Below are 23,233 nucleotides of genomic sequence, written 5' to 3'. Positions count from 1 at the left end.
AGAATATGAGGCACAGTCTCACAAAAAGTTTCTTTTATTCAAAAGCCTTTAGAAAAACATCACCAATATTTTAGAAGCTGGCAATGAACTCAGTTACCTTAGGTTTGTAATTCAAGCAGAAGTGGGTTAGCATATTCCCTTTTCAAAACAAGCAAAAGCCAAACAAACATCCAAGCTCTTATCTAGAATTATTTTGGTATTGTCAAAGTTAACAACACAGGCTCAGCAATAACATGTGCATAAAGGCCAAGTACCATGCACATTCAAATAAAGGAGAGAGATGCTCATCAGTTGAACCAGCACTTATGCAGGTTAAAGGAGAACTGAATGTATTCCCTCTTCACCCCATGAACATTAAAAAAGTAACTTGAGCATGTCTGTACAGCTGGGTGCACTCACATGAGAGATCCATTCACTCATCCCAGATGCAAACAAGTTTGGAAGCCAAAAAAGCATCTTACTGGCACTTTGTCTGAACTCATACACCAAGTGCAGGGCACATCCTCTGGGACACAGCCTGGAGCTCACCCCACTACACAGCTCTGGAGCCAGAGCTAGCCTGCTTCCTACCACTCATCTGGCTGTTGAAACAATCTCTCCTCAGCCCCTGCAAACCCGACTCTCTCGGTTTCTGTACTTCCCATCTATTCATAGTGAGGGAGAATTGCCTTTCCCTTCACTCAGAAAGCCATTCAAACATTACAGTCTGAGGCATATTTAAGTGTAAATGGATCTAAGAAGAAGTAGACTCTTGTTTTAGAGAAATCTACGGCTTACTAACCCCCCAAACTTCTCTGTTCCTTGCTGTGTACCTCAATTTCTTTCTTTTTTCCAGACATGCACATTCCCCATTGGTCTTGCCTACACAAAAGGGCAGCCACCACCATGTTATTGACAGGGAGCAGCAGGAGAGCAGGATTCTTCATTTAAGGCTTGCTCCCAAGATCAGGATTTCCCTCCTCTTTAGGTAACACACTGAGAGCTCCCTCTCCTGTTGCTAATCTACCTGTGACCACTCAAGGCCTCTCAAAGCTCCATGCAGTTTCTATAATAAAGAGCAAATTTTCTCTCCAGTCTCACTATCCCAAAAGCCAGCAGGATACTTTTTTTTTTTCCCCACCAGTGCAGTTTCTTTCTGTAGCCAGAAATCAGACCTCTAACTGCTGACACTGTTCTAATTTTCCTATTCTCAGTAATTCCCAGTTGCTGCAGCATCAAGCCCACTGTATTTGAAGGCTGTAAGGTTAATGCTGAAAAAACCAGCATCAGTGTCTTATCATGAACTCAGTCAAGCCTCCCTTTAAACACCAGTGAACTGGTTCAGAAGCAGAACAGTGAAGCCTGGCAGTTTCATTGCTAAGCAAAGTTGCCTTTCAAGGCCTTCAGGGCAGAATTTTAATTCACATTAACTTGTGAGCCTGTGAGTTTGAACAAGCTTGAGCACTCCAGGAGAAATCAACCCAACTACTTCTTTATGATTTCAAATCATATAAAAACTTCCCTCAGAACCCAAGGGGTTCATGGGTCACCCAGACCAGGTTTGTCTTAAGCAGGACCCAACCTCCACATGTCTGTCAAGATATTTCAGCTGTATTTCACATCTGTGGCAGAAATCTGCATGACATATTTTTCTTTTCTCTCACTACACAGTTATGGAGCTGTTCTCATCATGATTCAAGAGTCAAGACCTGTCATTACTGCTTCTTCCTGATTTCCAGAGCGATTCTGAACTGAGAACTGCTTCCCAAGCCCTTTGCCACTGGCAGAGGCCAGTTGGGAATTACAGACAGCCTGCATGTTTCGGGACTATCACATTGCACACCATCCAGGAGCCTCAAAAAATATTTTCCACTCTTGTCAGCAATGACAAAAGGGACCAAAGTACTGCTGGGTGACTGCTGCCACTGCTATAGCCCATGTACCCATCTCTGGCAAAGCCACAAATGTGTGCAGAAAGCACTGTTTGAAGAAGTGCCAGTTTCCCTCCCTCGCCAACTCATCTGCTTGCTTTCAAATACAGAGAAGTTCATTTTCCTCTTCAAGAGATTGGTTTGACAGACAAATCTTATTGATCCCAAAGTGTGTTATTTTACTTTGTGACCATCTGCCCTTTTATTTAGAGTGCTGATTAGAATCTGACCCTGGTACCAATAGAAATGTAAATATTAACTTGCTCAAACTACTTATATCTGAAAACTGAAAAAGACAAACATGTTTGTTGATTTATACACTGAGTCACTCAGTTCAAATGCTGGAAACTTTAACTGTACCCACTGCAATGTACACATGCCATTCCAGAAAGTGGCAAGTGTGAGATGATCCACAGCTTCGCTTTGTAGGACTTGGAGGGGAGAAATATCAATGTAGTGAGTTGGATCTCCAGGAAAGGGAAGAGTCTCAAAGTTGTGTTACTGAGCAACAGACATGGGCAGCTCAAGCATGATGGAAAGAACACTATTTGAAACACTAGAAATTATCTGAGAAGAGGCTACAGCTAAGGAGCCCACCCCTGAGAATGATTTTTCATGCTAAGCAGGACAAAATTCTAATTTAATCATTCACTGAAATGAGTAAATTACAGAACTTCAATACAGAAATTCATATGCTGCAATGATAGGAAACATACAGAAATTGTAATGATGGGATTATAGAGTGAAAATTAAAGCAAATGCAAAAGTAGGTAGAAGCAAAATAATTTCAAAGAAATGCACACAGGAAAATTTCTCATGCAATAAATTAATCAAAATTGCCCTTTTTTCAGCACTTAAATTTCAAGGAAAAACTGGGAACCTACAGAACCAAGATTTAAAGTCATAGGAGAGCCAAACCTCATCTTTATTATCTTGATATAAATTACCCTGATTTGCATAAGGATTTCAGATATGATCATTCAAGTTTGTGTCAATCTAAATAAAGTTACAATTACATTTTTTGTCCATTTGACACCCAGATCATCTTCCTAATTTGCTGCCCCAACAACTCTGTCATCTCTAGTACCTACCATAAACCATCCTTTAGATTATTTTACACTGAACCCTCTGCCTAGGCCTACTGAAAGAGCTGGGATTAAGTGATAGCTTTACACTAGGGAACTGAGGAGCTCTGCAAAGATACCTAAAGAATTTAAAAGAATGCATTAAACTTAAATGAAGCAGGAAGCCATCCAAGAGGAGTGCTGCAGAAACACTGACTGGCTCGGTTGAGCAATCAGTTTAAGGCCAAGTAAATAGGCAGATGCATCAAAAATAAGACAGAGACAATACCTGAGCAAGCTAGGATTTAGCCTTGGGTGACTTTTATCAGTGACAGCAAGAAAAGTGGAATGAGCAAAGAGAAGAAACAGTCGAGAACAAAAAGGCAAGGATAACTGTAACGGATTTAACCAGTCACGGACAAGGCAGTGAACTGGAACGCTCATATCTGGCCTCTAGGATGAGTTCTCTTGTTCTAGTCCTTCCTGATTGTTTTCTTAGAACCCTCAAATGAGGACTAGGGAATCAGACCACAGGCCAGAATTTGCTGTCCTGGCAGTCCAGTTCAGGATACCCTCTCCTGCTGTAACCCAGGTTCCATCATGATTTGTCATCACCATCACATCCAAACAAGATATGTTTGCCCATCACATGGTGGCTGTTAATTCAAGATCAGTACAGGCCCCCTTGTCCCCATCTTACCTCTGCAGACCAGATAATATGGAGGAGAAAAGAATGAAGGAGCTAAAGACCAAATACAATGGATATCTTCAGGTGAACTAGGTAAACTGTGTAAGTGCACCACTTTAGCAAGGGTAAGTAATAATTGCAAGAGATCACTTGCTAATATCACATCACTTTCTAATTCACATTTTCTCTGAGTGTCAGCTTCACATAAGCCCTTGCTTATTTCACAGTCAGGTACTACAGAAATCAGAAGGCACAGACCCAAAAATGACAGTCATATCTGGAAAGTCTATTCTGTGGTATCCTACATAAATTGCTCACTCTAGCTGCCTGCCTACAAACTACCCTTTTGGCATTCAGGCTGATTTTTAAGTATTTAAAATAAAATTTAAAAAAAAAAAAAAAGGGTGAATGTAATATCTTTGGGCTGAACAACTTTTATGGGCTCCCACACTCATCAAACCATGCAGATGTGTGTGCTGTAAAACTACCTCAAAGAAGTGGGGCAAACTGTGCACCCACACCCCACAGTTTCCATCTCTAAAAAGCATTTACAGCCACATCTGATGAGCCTGTATATCCAGAGCAGCAGCTGTGTTGATTTTCCCATAGGGGTGCTTGCTAGAAAATCATGATTTTAATAAAAACACAAAGGCCTGCCTTAACTCCTTTTAATATATCTACAGCAGCAAATAAGACTTAAAAGTCACAGTTGCATAAATAGTCATGTGCTGGAGGGCCCTTGGTCCCCCATTTTCCCTTCATGATTTCTGTGACCTATAATAGGTAAGCAGCACAGGAAGTCACCATCCTCTTTGAATGGAATTTCAGGCTCGCTCCTTATCAACGGGATGATTATTCAACTCTTGACCTCCTCACAAAATGGTTTAGTAGTGTTGCCAGTGCTTGAACCAAATTTCTGTACTGCAGGCTGACCTAAAGAGAGCAGCACAGCTGCAAGAAGGATCTGCCAAAAAGCCACAGCTCTTCTGTTCTGTCCTTCTCCCCTGTGTTTAGGTTATGTGAAAATATTCACACAATTAGACAGGGAAAGAAGCCCTAGGTAGGACTCTGTATTTCATCTCCACATCTTCCAAGATAATGATTTTCCTAACTGGAGGGAAAGAGGAAAGGGGAAAAGGAAGGCACAGCTTTTAAAGACAGGGCATACATTCCCTACTTTTATCCCTAACTTAAAGGGACTTTGAAAAAAATCAACATACAAGAAAACCCCAGAATATTCACCTAACAATTTCTCTAGTACTGCTTTTTTTGAAAAAGGACTCAGAGCCAAAAAAGGTTAGAGAATGTTAGTTATTTTGCAGTAACTAGAACACTTCAAGATGCTTTGCCTATACACACAAACAACTGAATGTGCCCAAATATTGTAATGTTAGGCACATTCAGGTTTGCAAACTGCTAGACAGCCATAGATTATCAAAATGCATGTACAGTATCTCAGTTTCCTCTCAAAGGCAGAATCCAGGTGTGATGGACTCTCCCAAGGGAAAAGGGAATCAGGACAAATTACTGAAAAGCTTGTCACAGACAACATAAAACTGCCTTTATTTCCTGCCCTTCAGAGGAGAGAGAAGTTGTGGTAGATGGGAAACAGAGGCAGCAGCCTTCTATTTTCAGCCAGAAGCCCCAGAATAATTGTGCCAAAGGTGTTTCACTAGCTGGCAAAAAGATCCATCTTTTACTAGCTAGCATCCATGGAAGGGGACAGAAACACATGGTCAGCTCTCCTGAGAAGAGCTGTCACTACTTGTTGAAGGTTCTGTGGGGTGGTTGACAGACCACAAGATAGGACCTTACAAAGACAAGTCTGATCTCCCCCAAAAGCAAGCTCAAAAGAGAATGATGAAGTTTGACATCTCACCTCCAAAAAAGATTAGCTATTCTTCTGTTTTAGGCAGGAGGTTATAGTGACTAGTTGTGGATTAGTGTTTGAGGAGGGCTACTTCCACTGGGACAAAGATGTTTAAAGCTACAAAGAAACAGGCATCACCTTACAGTGCAGTGAGGTGATACAAGCTCAAGGCCAACAGAAGTGGTGGTCCTGTGCCATCCCTTAGACTTGCTCTGTTGTTTGACTGCTTCCTGAGCCTATTTCAACTCACCAATTTGGCAGAAAACCACTCATTCTGTCAAGAAATCAACTAAAAATTGATGCAAAGGAGACAGGAATGAGAAAACAGGTGGAATCAACAACCTGAGCCACCTATCTCCTCTAGTCTTGTGGGGTACAAAGTACATCACATCTTGTCAGTGGAAAACCAACTGAGGATTCTCTGTCCCGTCCCAAACCTCCACAACATACTGCACCTCTCAGGGAAGAGCTGGCCTGTGCAGTCAGGATGGCCACAGCAGTCAGTGTCATGTAGGCTTCTTCAGAAGCCTGATCTGGGATATCTATAGCTGGCTTGGCCCCTGTACACTCTGATCCTAATTAAAAAATCCTCTTCTCTAAAACCGGTAGGCAGCATCTTTCTGAGAGAAGAAGAGTTCTAAAGACCCAGAAATAATACCTTAACAGTCAGGCACAGTAATCAGTAATCACGAAAGTTGGAGGGCAGAGCAGTATGTCTTATAAAGTAATCAATAACAACATTACATATAAATAGTACACATGTATAATAATGTATGATGATATTTGATATTTGCTTACTATATATGTATGATATTTGCTTACTATAATTTAGAATTAGCTGATTCTAGCTGGATTTTGCCAGTATTTCAGGCCCAGTGAGCTGAAGAACTTGAGGTATGCATGTGAAACAAAACAAAATACACACAGCCTCAGAGAGGAGTCTTTTGAAGATCATCTCTCAGGAGGTTTGCTACAAAAGAACAGCCTGCACAAAAAGCTGCCATCAGCTGACTTGATCCAACTTGATCACCAGGGAGGTGATCCTGACTTCTCTGCTCAGCCCTGGTGAGGCATATCTGGAAGGCTGTGTCCAGTTCTGTGCTCCTCAGTATAAGAGAGACATGGGGCTCTGGCCCAGCTACACTGACATTTAAGGGACTGGAGCATCCTTCTTACAAGAACTGGCTAAGAAACTTGGGCCCATTTAGCCTTGAGTAGAGACAACTGAGAAGGGACCATCAATGTATAAAAGGAGGGGGGTCAAGAGGATGGACCAGGCTCTGCTCAGTGGTGCTGGGCAATAAGACAAGAGGCAACAGAAGAAACTGATGCCCAGGAAGTTCCACCTGAATATAAGGAAGAAATTCTTTACTGTGCAGTGACCACACACAGGAACAGATAGCCCAGAGAGGCTGAGGAGTCTCTCCTGCTGAACATGTTCACAAACCATCTGGACACAATCCTGTGCCATCTCGTGCTCTGGGATGACCCTGCTTGGGCAGGGAGCTTGGAACAGATGACCCACTGTGGTCCCCTCCAACCTGACCCATTCTGTGGTTCTGTGATCAACACACAGAATAACTGGAGAGAAGGTATACAAAGACAGTTGATTTTTATGATGGAGGTTTTCAGAAGAAACAAATATTTCTGAGGTCAGCTTATGCTGCAAAGGCTGCCTAGTAGCCCCAAGACAGGTTCATAAAACACATGAAGTGTCAGTAAAACAATAGAAAATCATGTTCCTTGCAAAGCCTATTTTATGTTACCAATGTGCTTGCAACAGTTCTGTGGAGGCTGAGCAAAATACCACAGCCACACTTACTGAAAGTTTCTTCCACAGGCCCTTACCAGCATCCTATAGTAACCTGTAGTTGAGGCTGGGCACATGTTTCATAGAGCACAAGATACTGATCAGACTGACTTAGACACTACAGGAAAATGGCCAACCTAACACCTGGAGTCAGTACATAAACATATCAAACACCTCTTCTTCCTGATGTAAACAGAGAAGATGACAAACCATTTCCTATAAAACCAAACAATTTTTAGGCAGCAACTTCTGAGACAGATTAAAGTTCCTTATCAGGAATTTCAGGCTTCCCTGTGTCTTTTAAAACCAGCTATGATATCAGTTTTTGACTCTGATAGATTATTATAAAGTAGAGAAAAAACTGTATGAACAGGAGTTCCACTGTTATTCCCACAGCTCTGGGGGAATAACAGTGGAACTCCTGTTCACTGTTCACTGCAAATGGGAAACAGTATTAACAATCTGTGGTGGTTTAAATGGTTCATGTGCAAGTCTATCCAGAGAGATTCCCTGCACCTGGAATGGCAGTGTATCCTTGACATCAGTGAACACTTGCCACCCACACATAAAGTTCAGCACAGCAATTAAAAATTCTACCTTTTATTAGTTATTAAGAAGCTTTAAAACTCCTTAAAATTGTTTTTAGTTAGCCAAAATTTACTTTGATTGCTCATTTGTTTTGCTCTAGATAGATGTTTAACTCAATAGGCTGCTGCAGTGAGAAAATATCAACTATCAAATGATAATAGGGATGCTGGCACCTCCAAAATAAGAAGAGCTAAAAATTATTCTCAAGACCTCTCTTATCTTTAGCATACAGAGACAAGACCTATCATGTCAGCCTACCTCATAAAGGAGGGGAAATATTCCAAAATTTTGTAACATGGGCCTTCAATGAAAATGAAACCTCAAACAATTCTAGCAAACAATTTGTAAAAGCTGGCTACAACCAGAAAAGTCCTGAAAGGAGGAATTTTAGTTTCCACTCTAGGTCAAATTATTATGGGAGAATCACATGAATACCAAATATTCAGTATAGTAATCCATAATATTTTAAAGCCATCATTCAATAGCATCTAACTCCATGAATAAGATTTTCTATCCTTTGGCAGGTCATTAATGAAACCTTCTTAAAGAAGTTGCTTGTGAAACACAGAACTGGTGTCTCTATTAGGAAATTCTAAGCAGAAACACAAAACTACCTTATCTTAAACAGTCTAGCTGCAAAGCAAAGGCTCAGTTACTCATTTCCAAATGGCTACGTGCTTTCTGGTAGTTCAGTCCTTGTCACAGGCGCCTCCATACCAAAGCCGAAGTAACTATGAATTCTACAATTTCTTAGCTTACATTTTGTATCCTCTAGGTGCCAAAAAACAAAACAAAACCAACCCCACCAAAAAAAAACCTACCGGGAAGCTTTACTTTCTAATCTTCATTTAACCTCGTAACATAAATTTGGTGGTCTGCTGTATTTTGCAAACCTCTGTTCTCTGGTCTTGAGCTACATCTGTAAACTGCCTGCTCTGAGTGCCTTCATCAGCCAACAATTCATCTTCATTAAGGCCTGCCCCTGACCTGCCACCTCCCCAGACCTGGGTGCAGTGACAGCTGTCTCAGCTCTTTGCTGTGACAAAATGCATCTTCATTGCCCGAAATGCACTGCGAACTTCAGCACCCACAAGCCCAACAGTAAAAAAAGGAGGCACAGGAATTCTCAAATATTCCTTGCAACTTATGGCAGCCAAGAGCAAAGTGATCCATTTGTACTACAGATTATTGCACTGCTGATTAACCATCAATAGCTGTGACCCATTTTAGTGTGGCCTGTCATCTAAAACTGACAGGGTCACCACAGCAACATGATTTTTGTCACCCTTACAGGTGGAAAGGAAGCAGAGGAGAAGTTGCAAGCAACAATGCAGCTGGCAAAAGAAGTCCAAAAAGTGTTCAAACAAATCACTTTGTTGCCTATAGACTATTTGCAATGAAAATAAATAATTCCCTGATTACAACTGCAAGTTGGCATATGGCCTGTGAATGGCCATAAGTTTACAAAAGTTTTCACGGTACCCAAAAGACTAAAATTGATCTAAAATCTCCACAAAAAAAGCTGTAAATCACCTGTGTTCTGAGCTGTGCATAGCAATTCCCAACTTTCCTAGGAGACAAACCATTGACCAAAGGGCTAATTGAGGTACCAAAACCAGGCTGGCTGATTACCTGCTCCTTCACCCATTCATTCCAAGGAGTTGCCCTCATGTGTTGTACACACCATATAGGATTGTGCCCTTAAGCAATCCAGAGTAAATTTACCATAGCCATCACGATGTATCAGAAAAAATTGTCTGCTAAGGTTGATAAATCAGTCAATTACCTGCTTCCTTGGCTTTTATTCTTGTGTAAATGTTTTCAACCTGACATTAGCAATACCTATAAGAAGATGACCTGCACATTGCCAAAACCAACTATTTAAATTACTAGCAAATCCTTAATTACTATAAACAAGATTACAACAGGCTTGTTTAAAAAAGGTTTCTAAATACCAAAGTGATAGCTCCAGAAAATAAAGCTCCCTTGCTGTCATTATTTGAGGCTGCTTGTTCCACACTAACTCTGGCTCTGTGTAGGACCCTCAGAGCTGCCTCAGCCCACCTGAACACCACAGCAAGAGCAGCTGCTGTCTCTCCATTGCTACTCCTTGCCTGGCTGAGAACAAACACGGGGCAGGAGGTTCCCAGTCTCCTCAACTTCTCCTATGAGGTCTAAATCACCTTCCTCCCCAAGCCATGCACTCCCCTCAAGTCTATAAAATAGGGAGAAATCTTGAAGGCACGGAGGAAGGTAAAGACAAACAAACACTACTGAAACACTGCAATTATTGATTTCATCTTCAAGGCAGAGCTGCTTCAGTGCCCCTGGTGGGAATCTAAAGAACAGTCCAATTCTCACAGGTGGCAGAAGAGTGTTGAAAATCTACAGGCCATGGTCCTTGCCAGTGAGCTAATTTGGGCTAAAAATGGAAGGTTAAACTTATGGCAAGGTAGATGCACATGATCTCAAGTAAAATTTCCCTTTCCATACCTCCTTTCTCACTATAATAGCAAGAGATAGCAAGAGATTCCCAGAACAGGAGAAGAGAAAATAGCTAATGTGCAGATGCTGAAACCAAAAGAATGATTATATGTATCATCCTTCTTCCTCTACACTCTAAACACAACAAACTGTGCAATAGAACTGGTTTCCTGTTTTTCTTCAAAGGCACAGTCAAGTTTGGAAATTGAGAGGGGACAAACTGCGACCAGGGTTTGTACAGGGACAGACTGATGTAAGCCTAGCACAGCTCTGATACTCGAGGAAAGCTCTGTTAGATGTTTTCAGCAGTGCTGCAAAACACACAGCAGCATCCAGAACACATCTAGTCATTTAAAGAAGCATGTTTTTCAACTTCTTCCCCGCTGACCTCTGCTCCTCTGAGGGACAACTACTCTACAGATACACAACCTCAATGGCTTAGCTCAGCTTCCCCAATAAACTACTAAGTGTATCTTTCCTGCAGGACCTAACTAGAAAACAGGTTGTCATTTAGGCTGAAATTATTTTTTTGTTTGGTCATATGTGCCTAGGACAGCAGGTTAACTCCCTAGTCTGTAGTCCTATGCACTACCAACAAAGGTGGAGGAAACAGAATCTCCTTGTCTCTCATGCACAAGGTAATCTTTAAGAGCATTTTCTGATGTCATACTGCTACCACAGAAAACAGAAATTCAGGAGACATTCAGCTGAAAGAGTAATCAGAAGTCCTATAGAAGAACATGGTTCTTCTGATCTGCCTTCTCCACAACTACTGTCTCTAATTTCCTAAGGCAGGCCAAAAATGTCAGGGATGATACAAATGGCAACCTTTACTTCTCCTCTCCTCTCCAATGCTTAAAGGCATGCTGTATCTTCTCTTGAACCAGTTCCAAATAACTTCTCTTTCTATTAACTTCTGAAACCACCAATAGCACTCAGGGTGTGACACTGACAAAGTATTGCTATTGCCAAAATGAAAAATGGCTATTTCTATTTCTTTCTCTACTTTCCTACCTTTTCCTGACCAATTTTCTTCAGATGTCATAGAAAGCTTATCATAAATACTGACTGGCAAAGGGTGAAAAAGAATTATCAGCAATAAAAGCAGTGATTACACCACAAGTGTTTTTGAAGAAAGAGAAAAAGAAGAAAAATAGATCTCATCAATGCACTATTGCTATACAAGGATGAAAACTGAAAAAAGCCAGGTGTGAAGCTCTGCCTATAGGTGTGAAGATTCTCTAAAGAAAACTTCCTGTTGAGCCACAACTTAAAAAAAAACCCAACCAAACAAGAACTCAGAGAGATCTGATGTCTGTATACCATCCTGCTGAGCCTCCAAACATCCCCACAATGATCACATACCCCAACAGCTCTGTCATTGCAATCTAGAACTCCTAGACCCAAAACTGTTTAAGGAACATAGCTTACAGCACCAGAAAAATAGCAAGAAAAAAAAAAATCTTGCTTGTGAAGGGAGGTTTTCATCTCCCAGGCACAAGGTTAACCCAGGTAGCTTCTGAGGAAGGCAGAAGAATTACTCTCTCTATATGTCTCTATTGCTGCAGGTGTCTGGCTGGCTGCTCTTCACAGAAAGGACATACTGGAGTTTGAAAAACTGTCAAAGAACTGGTTGTGTTTGCCTATCTTGATAAGATGATGTGCTGTTGTACATCCTGACCTATGCCTACCTTGACTGTTTTGGCTAGCTCATTATTCCCTTCTCTGAGCATGAATAAGACATCTCCAATTCCCAGCAATCCCTGTGGCACCCTGGCAAAAGCAGTTCATTCCACTAAATTCAGAAGAATAGTTACCACTACATATTCAATAATGCCAACACTTCTGACTGATTTCCAGGCAGGGCCACGTTCTCTCCTGTGACATACATGGGTATGTGGCAAAGGAGGAACACAGCATGAGCTCAGATTGTCCCTTGTGTTTTCTAACCCAGCCTCAGCCTGGAGATCAGCTTAGCAGCAGCAGCAGCTGGAAATGGCTCTTAACAAGCAGTAAGTAGATCAGAATGCATTCCAGCTGTGGTTTCAACTCTAACCCTTCCCACCTCTGATGCACAGCCTATTCCAAGCTGCAGTGATATGAAGATGTATGAAATAATTGAATTATTCCTCTCCTAGAAATATCCCCATGCAATAAGAATCCCCATCTGGGGACCAACGCAACTTCCATAACATTTGCATCACCCTAGCACCACAAGGGAGATCAGAAGAAGGCTGTGAAGATGGCCCATTTCTGATAATAGACATTAAGTACAATTTAAAAAATAATGTTCAGGGAACTCACTGAAGTCATCTTAAATTATTCTAAATATAGAAGTCAGAAAGGTAGCAACAACAAACACTGTGAGTTTTCCCTTTTACTAACATACAGAAAAAGGCACATTAAGCTCTCAAAACATTGACTCCTGGAAAAGGACTTTTAAAATATGTGAAATTGTTGCTTTAAAACACATTTATTAAAGATGTTCCAGGGATCAACAAAATAAAAGAAACAACAAAGCCAACTAGAAATCCCTGTCATCTTAATATGCAGGTGGCAATAAGAGAACATGGGAAGCCTCAGATCAAGGTGCTACAGTGTCTGTAATTATCCCTACTGTGCTCACAACCCCTATCAAGGGGTCACAAAGCAAAGGGAGGAGCTCACAAACTGTGTGGATGGCAATATTCAACCACAGCAGGTGACAACACTCAGAGCACCTGCTTTAACAAAAATCCCTTTTTGTTTTAACTGGTTTATTTTTGCTATAAGCAACTTCTCCTGCTCAATTTCTGGTAAATAATGGGCTCCTCATTTACTATTTTACTCTGCCCCATTACTCACCCGAGGTGTTTTGTTGTCATTAACCTTCCAAATGGTTCAGAAACAAAAAGTTTAGACTTTAGATAATGAAATGATTCCTTCCTGTGCCTCTCACAGGAATCTAGTTGCCTATAATTTCATCTTTTCCTCTCTCCCAAAGTCAGATTAAAACATGGCAAATTATATTCCCAGAGTTTCTAATTCCTGCCATAAGGATGATGGTAAGGTATCTAAGAGAAGTTTCAAGAAGTGTTTTGTCGTGCTGTGTTTGCTACCAAAGACAGCTGCTTTCTCTGTCCCTGAGAGGATTGCTTGGGGTTAACAAGCAAAGCCAAATAGGAGAGGATTAGGAAGCTACTCATAGTTGTAAGAGAGCACACAGCAGCCATGTGCAACAGGCACTGCCCACTCCCAGACACATGGTTTTATGCACTACACCTTAGCTTTCAACCTTAATTCAGAGGTCACATAATCAATGTGCAAGCACTCAATTAGAAGTGGACATTCCTCAAACCTTACCTTATTTAAAAGAAAGTTAGGATTCCGTGCCAAGCTCCCAGGACAAGAAACTACTACTATGGCTACTTAGGGCACAGGCACAGCAGAAATGACAGCAACGTGTTTGGACATTCTGTGTAAAATCCACCTAAAATTTCAATAAAGGGGAATAGCTAGAAGTGAAGAGAAAGTTTCATGTTCATGTCCAATCCATTCCCAGCTTTTTCTGCTGAACAAACAAACAGGTGTGACAGTGGTAGTGAAATCTGATTTTACTTTTCCAAAGTGCATTTCTTGGCTGAGAACTCCATGGGCTTTACCAAGAACTTTTACAAAGGCCAGTAAAAGCCTTCAAAGACAACAACTTTGGTTCTCCTGAGAGTGTGTCCATACTAAATACCACAGTGCTATGTGGTGATATCTGAGCCAACTGGAATATACCCACAAGTAGTAGAGCTGAATTAACCTGGGCACACTGCTGTGATAACAGCCTCCTGCACACAAGGCAGCTTATTTAGAGCTGGCTTTGTTATCTCAGTGTCCCACAGCACTGTGCAGGAAGACAATATAAACAATTATGATGAAGCATATTTAGATCTTATGGGCAATGTTCAAGTACCTCAAGGTGGGCAGAAGAGCTCCCTTCAGAGTTATTCACTGTGCAAAGAACTCCCTTTGGCAATGCAGAATTGACAAAAGGATTATGTCAGCCTTTCCTTTCCAGAACAAGGAGCAGGGTGAGAGCCTGGGGGCAGCAGAAATTGGAGCAGCTCTAGGCTGTTATGTTTACTCTGGTGCCTGAGAAGGGTTCCTCATCAGCTCAAAGTGCCAGAAACAGAGAGGTAAGTAAGAGGAGTTCTGCTCCAAACACATAAAGAAATGGGTCCTCAGTCATTAGTTGCCAGGTCTAGATTTGGCACAGTGGTTTATAAAGGGAGAGACTCTGGCTGTGCTTCAAGAAAGCACACAAACACAGCTACACCACCAGCTGCTGTCTAAATACACTTGTCTGCCACCCTCTCTGTTCCTTACTTTGCACTCCAGATAATGATCATCTAGTTGAGGAAGATCTGTTCGTATTTTAATTTTTGAGATGAGTAATTATTTGTCCTACTACACAAATCAAAGTGAAGTCTAGAAGCTTGCAAAGAATTTGTGTTCATTAAAGTCACACATGGGAATTATTCATTAAGCTAAAGACACACTTAGTTAAACCAGCAGCTCTTTTAATGCATTTTTCTAAAAGTTACTTGCCCTGATACACAATGTAACAAGCACCAGGATTCAGGACATGTCCAAAATAAGAAGTTGTAACTTTACAGCAAGCTTGTGCCAAATCTTTTCACTTTCAGAAACTTTCAGATAAAACTTGAGACCATGCAGGAAAGAATTATTAGCACCTGCATAGAAAACCTGGCAACAGAGGAAAACCACATCCAAGCTGCAAACCCCAGATGAGGGCCAGCAGAGCTACAAACCCTTCTTGAGGAAGGGAGTTCTTAGAGTAGGGCCATGCAGAATTCAAAGAGATAAGGACAGTAGCTCAGCTTTGAGTTGCTTCAAAAATGCTATTTCTATCCTAGTGAGAGTACCCCAAATAAAAGAAAAAAAAAAAAACCAAAAAAACAGTGCAGATGTTTGGAACCTAATTTCATTTGCTGAAACTGCTGATTACACCACTCATTAAAAGACTGCTACCACTAGGTAACCCTTTAATTTTTAATGGGATTTATTCTAAACAGCAACTAAATCATCAGTCTCGCATGCAACCTTCTCTCTCCTGGTCTCCTGTGCTATCAGCACTAGTCACTCTTTCCCCTCTGCTCCAAATCCTGTTGTCTAAGCACTGAAAAAAATGAGGAAAAGGACTGTTTATGCAGCCCAGTTTTTCTCTCTTCACTGAATGTTTCTCAGAAGAGAACCCCAAACATGACTTTTGTGTCATTCCAAATAACCCTAACTCGGACTCTGGGTGAATTCTTAACCTGCAAAATGGAGCAGCCTTATCTTAGCGTTAGGCTTAACTTGGAACTCCAATACTCAGTATAATTACACCCCAAACAAGGAACTCCCTTGAAAGGCAGGAGACATTTCAAGGAACAGAGCTAACTCCTAAACTGCCAGGTTTAGACAGGACATTCAAACTGCACATTCAAAATATTTGGTGTCTAGACCAAGAAGAATACCAAGCAAGGAAAAAAGAAACTGTCTTTGGAAGCATAACAGTACCATAAAAGTAACTGTAAGTCTGCAAAAGAGAAAACCTGAAAGACAAGCTTTCAAGTGAGCTTATGGGTACAAGTTGCTGAATCCTTCACTGCAGTGCATAAGTGCAGCATGGATGCTGTCTGTACCCTAGAGAGTGTATCCCTTCAAGTGAAGTATGGGTCTGAGTTTTTTTATTTAACTACATTTAAAGGAAAATCCTGGAGAAAGGGGTATTATCCACCTTTTTGAAGGTTTGGGGTTTTTTTTTTCCTTCACCCCAATATAAATTATTAGTCTTCATCCCTGTATCAATACATAGCATGTATTGTTCAGAGAAGACATTTAAGGTAGAACAAAAAATTTTTACTTTGGGGGGCAAAAAGAGAGAGGAAGAAAACTCCCCCCGTCCCCATGAAAACTGGATTCTATTACATACTGCTGGCTACTTTGCAGTCCAGGTATTTTGTATATTATTATTATTTTTGAAAGGTGTATGGTACTTTAGCCTCCAAACATCCTGGAGGGATTTGTATGTGTAAACCCAAATGATACAAATCATGTACCATGAATAGCAAACTAGGCAACAAAAAACTAGGGAAAAACCCCAAACTGTTATTTACAAGATATACTCTTAAAAAACTTCAGAGTCATGCTTGAAAAGCTGCAATAATAAAAGGATTCTGGACACAAGACATATCAGCTCTCCCTAACCATCTGAACTCATGTCTATATTATGATTTCTTTGCAATGTGAAAGGGAAAAAAAAGTCCTCTATACAGAGCTTCATGACAAATCACATGCCTTGTGAAGCTTCATGTTAGAAACCCTTTTAACTTCCAAAAAGTCCTCTTTTGTAGGTCATGCTCTCATTATCTTGCTCTGGGATCTGGTCTGATTAAATTATAGGAAATTACTAATACTTCACTTTGAACAGCCAGCTCCTCCTGGCTCCTCTTCTTCCTTCTTTTTTTTCTAAACTTAATTCCTCCTACTCCTGCCTTCTTACATATGAAAAAGACAACAATCACTCTGCTAGAAAGATTAAGTCATTCTCATTCTTCATCCATTTTAAAAGTAAAAATGTGTTCTGTCCGCATGCTCTTGCATTTCCCATTCCACTGCTCTCTCTGCTGGTTTGCTGTTTGGCCAACTATAAGGTTTGTGGTTTTGTTCTAAATCTTTGGCACCCCTACCCCCTCTAAAATCTCACTCATAAGATCCTAAAGACTTAATTAACTTAATGAGCACAACACTGACTCTTTGGTAGCCCAATCTATACTCCAGTGTGATTTATCCATATTTTGTACTGTCAGACAACACTAAGACATAGTCTACCATTGATGTGCTTTAGACGTTTATCACTGAATGATCTTGTAAAAGTGACTTAGTTCACTTAACAAACAAACAAACAAACAAACAAACCAGCATATAAATTTAAAGAGACAGACTTTTCATGTTAGAAAGGGTCCCCATAAAGGGAGAAGGTATTTTTGAAAAATCTGTGACGACTTCATTAGCACAAGATGGACAAAATGAGAGAAGTGTTTTCAGATGGAGTAACGGGGTTGTTACTCAATCCACCAAAAGGCTGCTGTTTATTTGAGAGGTGCATTACAGCACCACCAGGACAACCATAATGAGAGCATTGAAATTATTAACCTCATCATACCAAGAATAATAATTTTCCCTCTGTGGATTCTCTTGTGGACTATGTGCCATATCAAGATCCCTGCAGTGGTAAGAGGTCAAAAATAGTTAGTATGTTAGAAGAATAAATAAATCATGTTAGAAGAATAAATAAAAGGTTCCCCTTATATATGCTAGGTGTGCTAGTAAAGTAAAAAAATTCATCTGAAAGATTTCTGCTCCTGGCAAAAGTGTTTTGTCCTGGAGACAACTCTTAAATACCAAATAACAGCAAAAGCACTCCTGACATTGGGAAGTCTTTTGAAAAACCCATCCAATGCATCCTCTCTTGCTATCAGAAAGTATCAGATGAAGTGAGCTGCAGAAATAAAAAATGAAGGAAGCTCTAAATCACTGTTAATTTACTTGTTTGACAGCATTTTTTTTCCTCTGATGATATAATCAAGCAATAAAGACACAATATAATAAAAAGCTTCACAGAGTTCAAGTGTTTTTTTACTGTATAGAAACAGCTGAACACTTCAACACAGTATCTGGAACACCCAACACTGTACCTGACCATAGAACGAAGAAGAATTACACCTGCTCATAGTCAGATATCCAGCTTTTGATATGGAAACTAATACTGTATCAATTCTGCATCTCCTTCTTTAACAAAACAAATCCAGCAGAAGCTGCCACTGCAGTTTGTCCTGCACTGAAAACATTCCTCAGAAACTAGCAGCAGTTCAAACTTCTCAATGTAGCATTTAATTCTGCCTGAGACTGTAATAAATGCAAGCTTTGAATAAATGGAATTGTGGCATTCATTCGCAAATTGCATTGCTGACAAGCCTCTGAGACAGAACCAAACCCCAAGGAGTATCGATTGCTGCACTTAAGGCAACACAGTGCTCTAGATCTTAAACATTTACTTGAGTGCCTGAAGACTTCCCAAAACTTTTACTTTTCAGGCTGAGCTCTTCCGAGTCACACGAGTTCAGAGGTAGCAGACTTTCAGGAATCCTCGGTACAGAAAACAACAGCCTGAGGTAGAATGGAAAGTGAGGCAACAAGGAGAAGACAGGGTTGTGTTTCTACATGTATTTTTACGGATTCTTATGCTGAGTCAGTGAGAAACAAATATCTAACTGCTAAAGTAGCTGAAAGGGAAAAAAACTCCGAATGCATATACACACAGAAATGAGCAAAATTCCTTAAAACATTCCAGTGGAAGTGAATTGACTTGCCCAAGTTAGCCACATCCAAATGTAATCATAAGACACACATGTACTGGGCAGAAACTTAAGTTATAGATTTAATTCTGCCATTGTAAACCAAGTCCACACAGCTGAAGTATTTTGGTTGGGTATGAACAAGCCATGGTCTGTCAAGGAACATCTAAAATCCTTTCCTCATTCATTTGTATCTTAAATTAAGAAGGATGCACTTTCTCTTGTGTTTCACAGAGTGTGATTGAAGACATTCTGCTGGCATCTGTGACTAAACAGTTCCCCAAACTTGACTTCTTTGGACACAAAAACTCCACAATATGTGTAAATACTGGAGCCTCAAAGGGCCCATCCGACTGAACACTGAGGTTCATCCTTCTTTGAGCAGGGGGCTAGGCCAGACGACCTCCAAAGGACCCTTCCAAACTAAATTATGTTGCAAACAACTCCAGTGACTGAAAGCTCAACCTTAACTCTGCCATTTTAAGAGATGCCACCCAAACACATTATTATTGTGTCTAATAATATCAACCCCTCTCTTCCCTCAAACACTGAGATGTCACTATCTAGCAGCTCCCTTGGAACTGAATTAAACTCTTGCAGCAGCCTGGTACATCTCCAGCAAAGTCTTGCACAGAGCACTTCTTCAGTATCACATGTTTTTTGGCAGGGCAGTCTTCTCAAGTGAAACTACCTGCAAATGCAGGTGAGGGCTGTCCAGGGGAGTCAGTGGGCAGAAGTATAAAATCAGGGTGCTAGTCAGCAGAGACGGCAATCCTCAGGTGCTCTGCAGGGTATGTAACAATGCCTGAGGAATTAATGAAGGTCTAGAAACCCAGAGAACAGGGCTTCCTAGCCAAGCCGCACTAGAGCCGACAAGGACTTGCCAAGCTAAGTTACATTTGCTCAGTTACACTGTAACACTCACAAATTATGCTGTGTATCCACACATGACTATTTATTCGCAAACCACTGCTACAGAAGCTGAAATATCCCAGGGAGGTTTGAGAAGATGCTACATCACTCAGGTGTCCTGGAGAGCATTCACGCACCAGCAGCAACCTGTAACATGACTTGGGAGTGAGTCACAGCGCGGTGCCCACAGTGGGCTAGAGTCAAGGTTGAGCACAGCAGCTGACAGCTTCTTCTGGGATGCGCATGGGGCACTTTACATTCTTCTGCCACCATTAATACTTCAACGTGAAATATACCCTCTGTCCCGCTAAGAAATGTATTGCTGAAACTAGTGAGAATCAGAGAATAAAAACATATTTTACACTGAATACCCCTTAAAGCAACGTGTTGCTTAAAAAAACCCCAACAAAACAGCAACAAAAATATCAAACAAAAACCCCATCCAAACCAAATCACTATTTACACCATCTGCACACTGAATTCCAAGGTATTTCCTTAATCTAGAACACTATTATTCTGAGTTATCCAAAGTATTATTACTACTGTCAGATAATAGCTCTTGATCCAGTGCAATCTAGTTGCAAAAGAAATTAAAATAAATAAATCCCACTGAAAGATAGCATTCGTGTGGGACGAAGGTTGGTTCACACAAAAAAGAAAAAAAATCCCTCCTCTCATGAACTGAATTATAAAATTAATCCGAAAGAAGTACAAATTAGGCTGTGTATTAAAAAAAAAATAAAAATAATAACACACGCCGAACTCTATGTGCACAATGGAGACAATTGTTCCTCGGCCCAGAAAAAGCCGTGACTTCCCCCGGCGCGGCGGTCAGGAGGTCGGGGCCGCGGGCGGCCTCAGCCGCAACCTGGAGGCGGGGGCAGCGCAGGGCCGGGCCCGGCAGAGCCGAGCCGAGCCGAGCCGAGCCGAGCCCCCGCCGCCGCGCTCGGCAGCGCCCGGCCGACCTAAGATGGAGCCCAGGTTTGATGTCAGCCCCAGGGGCGGGCGGAGGGCAGCGCCGGGGCGGGAGCGAGGGCAAGGTCAGCCGCCAGCCCGGCGCGGCCCCGCCGCCTCCGCCCGTCCCGGGAGCCCCGCGGGGCTCCTGCCGAGCCGAGCCCCCCGCGGCCGCCCCCCGAACCGCCCCTGCGCGCCCCGGCTTGGCCCCTGCCCCCGCCGGCCGCGCCGGGGCCGGGGCGCTGCAGAGGCGGGCGCCGCGCTCCCGCCGCTCCCCACGAGCAGAGCCCGGCCACGCTCTGCGGGAGGAACCGGGGCTGCTGGCTCAGCTCCTCCAGCGAGCGGACCGCCAAACTGCTGTGCGGGGGCAAACGGCAAGGAAGGGAGAAGGGGGGAGGAAACCCCCCAAACCGACCTCACACATTAACCCTCCCGAAGGAAAGCCCAGCACAACTAATGCCCTTGCCTCGAGTCGGCAGGAAAGGAAAAGGGGAGACAAATCTTTGCCGGGCTGCAAGCGCTTCCCCCTCGCCCCCAGCCTGCCACCCCCCGCGCCCACATCTCCCATCCCGGCCCGTGTGCCGGTGCGGGAAGGGCGCTGGGAGCTCTGCCCCAGCCCCTCCGCCCGCAGAGCGGAGCGGGGGCCGGGCCGCGCTCCGCCCGCAGCGGCGCCCCGCGGGCAGGGGCAGGAGCCGCCCCGGTGAACTCCCGGTGACCGAGCCCGGCTCCGGCACCGGCAGCTCAGCTCTCGCCCTGCCCCGAGCTCGGCGCGGAGGGGCTGCAGGCACGCTCCGAGCAGATGTGTCGGGGACAGACAAATGACCCCTCCATCCACCCCACGCTCTCCTTAAAGCAGCCCTGGGGCCATGCAGGGGCAGGGTATTTTTAGGTCCCTTCCCCTCCTCTCCGCCTCCCTCTCAATAGCTGCCGAGCGCTGAATACAAGGAGAGGGGGGGAGAGGGAGCGGGAGAAAAGTTAACTGTTTTGCAAAGAGGGGAAAAACAGGCAGGGAGGGGGGAGGGAGCGATCAGGAGCAGAGCAGGGTGAACCGTGTCAGGGGATGTGTGTGTGGATGTGTGTGTGCGTGTGCGTGAGCGCAGTGGGTGCCTGCGAGCGGAGGATCGGATGCACTTTAGCCCTGTGCTCTGCTGCTCTCGTCTGGGGCAGCGCCGCCGAAGCCCGAGTCTCGCCTGACCCTTCATTTCACTGCGGCCAGGAGGAGCCCAGAGCCCGCCGCCGCCTCCTCTCCCTGCTCTGCAGGGACCTCGCCTGCCACGGTCTGCCTCCCCGCCACCCCCTCCCACGCCGCCGGCGGCGGCCACGGCCCCCTCCGGGGTGGCCCTGGGGTCGGTGTGGGGTGCCCCGCCGGCCCCCTCCGCTGCCGCTGCCCGCCTACCCCCCGCTCCCGGGCCGCCCAGCCCCTCCGCAACCTTTAGCCGGGGACAGACCTCTCGGCTGGTTCCGCACAAGACGCCAGCAGCCGCTTCCCCTCTCGTCGCCCTCCCCTCCCGTGCTTAGCCCCCCTCCCCACCCCAATAAAACAGACCCCCCTCCCTCCGGCCCCAAAGAGAAACCCACACCGCCCCCCCTCCACCCCCCCCTTAGCACAAATGCACAATCACGGGCGAGGGGAGGGAGAGGGAGGAAAGGGCGAGAGACGCGAAGAAAGAAGGGGGGAAAGGAGAGAGAGGAAAAATTAAAAGGGCACAAGGCTGTTCATCACCAACATGGCTGCCTTAGCTCAGACCTAAAAGAGGAATAACCCAGGCTGTGTCTTTGTCAGTTTCACCTCTGTAACCCTAAACTAATGCACGAAACGACGGAGGCGGCTGCAGAGGGGAAGGAGACGGGGAGAGGAGGAAGGAGAAAATGGCAAAAAGAGGGGGCACTTACGTGAAGAGAGGCGCTTGGGCTGCTCCTGCTTCCTCCTGGGCATTTTCCCCCTTTTTTCACATTCTCCTCCTTGGTTTAACGGGAGATCAAATAAGACCGGGAAGGGGGGGCACGGACGGGCACAAAGCCGGGGCCCCCGGGGGAGCTGCTAACCGGGGCGGGTTTTCCCTCTTCGCCGGGGGAAAGGGGGCTTGAAGCCGGTTTTCTCGGAGCCACCGCGAAGGGCTCCCTCTCCCCCTCTCTCTTTCTTTTCCTCTCCCCCCCACCCCCCCACCCCCCCGCAACCCGGTCGTGCACCTGGCTTGTCCCCGGTCGCAGTATCCCTCAGCGGCCGGGGATGTATTCCCGGCGGGCGGGCGGGCGCCGGGCGCCGTGCCGGGGCGAGGGATGGCGCGGCGGTGCCGAGGGCTGCGCCCCGCGCTCCTCCCGGCCCCTAACTAACACTAACGCCGGGATCAAAGGGCAGCGGCGGCGGCGGCGCTCCCGGCGCGCCCGCGGGCGGGCAGGGACACCGCACACACCCCCGCACAGCCCCGGCGGGCGGGCACACGCACGGACACACGCACAGACACACGCGCGCCCCGCTGGAGCACAGGGGACGGTGCCCCCGCTCCCCGCGGGCTCCGGGCGCGGCGCTGCGCGGCGGCGGAGGATGCGCTGCCCCGCTCCT

General features: G+C 44.2%; 1 protein-coding gene across 4 annotated transcripts in view; it reads right to left on the bottom strand.

Moving 5' to 3' along the window:
• Positions 1–22,895, bottom strand: part of ZNF827 (zinc finger protein 827) — a 100,049-nt gene extending 77,154 nt beyond the window's left edge. For 3 of the 4 annotated variants that reach the window (XR_007777485.1, XR_007777486.1, XR_007777484.1), the window contains exon 1: positions 22,564–22,821. Coding sequence is in view for 1 of the 4 variants with exons in the window: in XM_050973890.1 (XP_050829847.1) it covers positions 22,564–22,606 (43 nt within the window). In the remaining 3 variants the exon portion in view is untranslated. Of the gene's footprint in view, positions 1–22,563; positions 22,822–22,860 lie in introns of those variants that run through there. The other variant, XM_050973890.1, reaches the window with a different exon arrangement.
• Between the last annotated feature and the right edge of the window lie 338 nt (positions 22,896–23,233).

The sequence above is a fragment of the Serinus canaria genome, chromosome 4 (assembly GCF_022539315.1).
Source record: "Serinus canaria isolate serCan28SL12 chromosome 4, serCan2020, whole genome shotgun sequence".
NCBI lineage: Eukaryota > Metazoa > Chordata > Aves > Passeriformes > Fringillidae > Serinus > Serinus canaria.
Note: the sequence above shows the minus strand (reverse complement) of the source record. Positions and strands in the feature narration are given on the sequence as shown.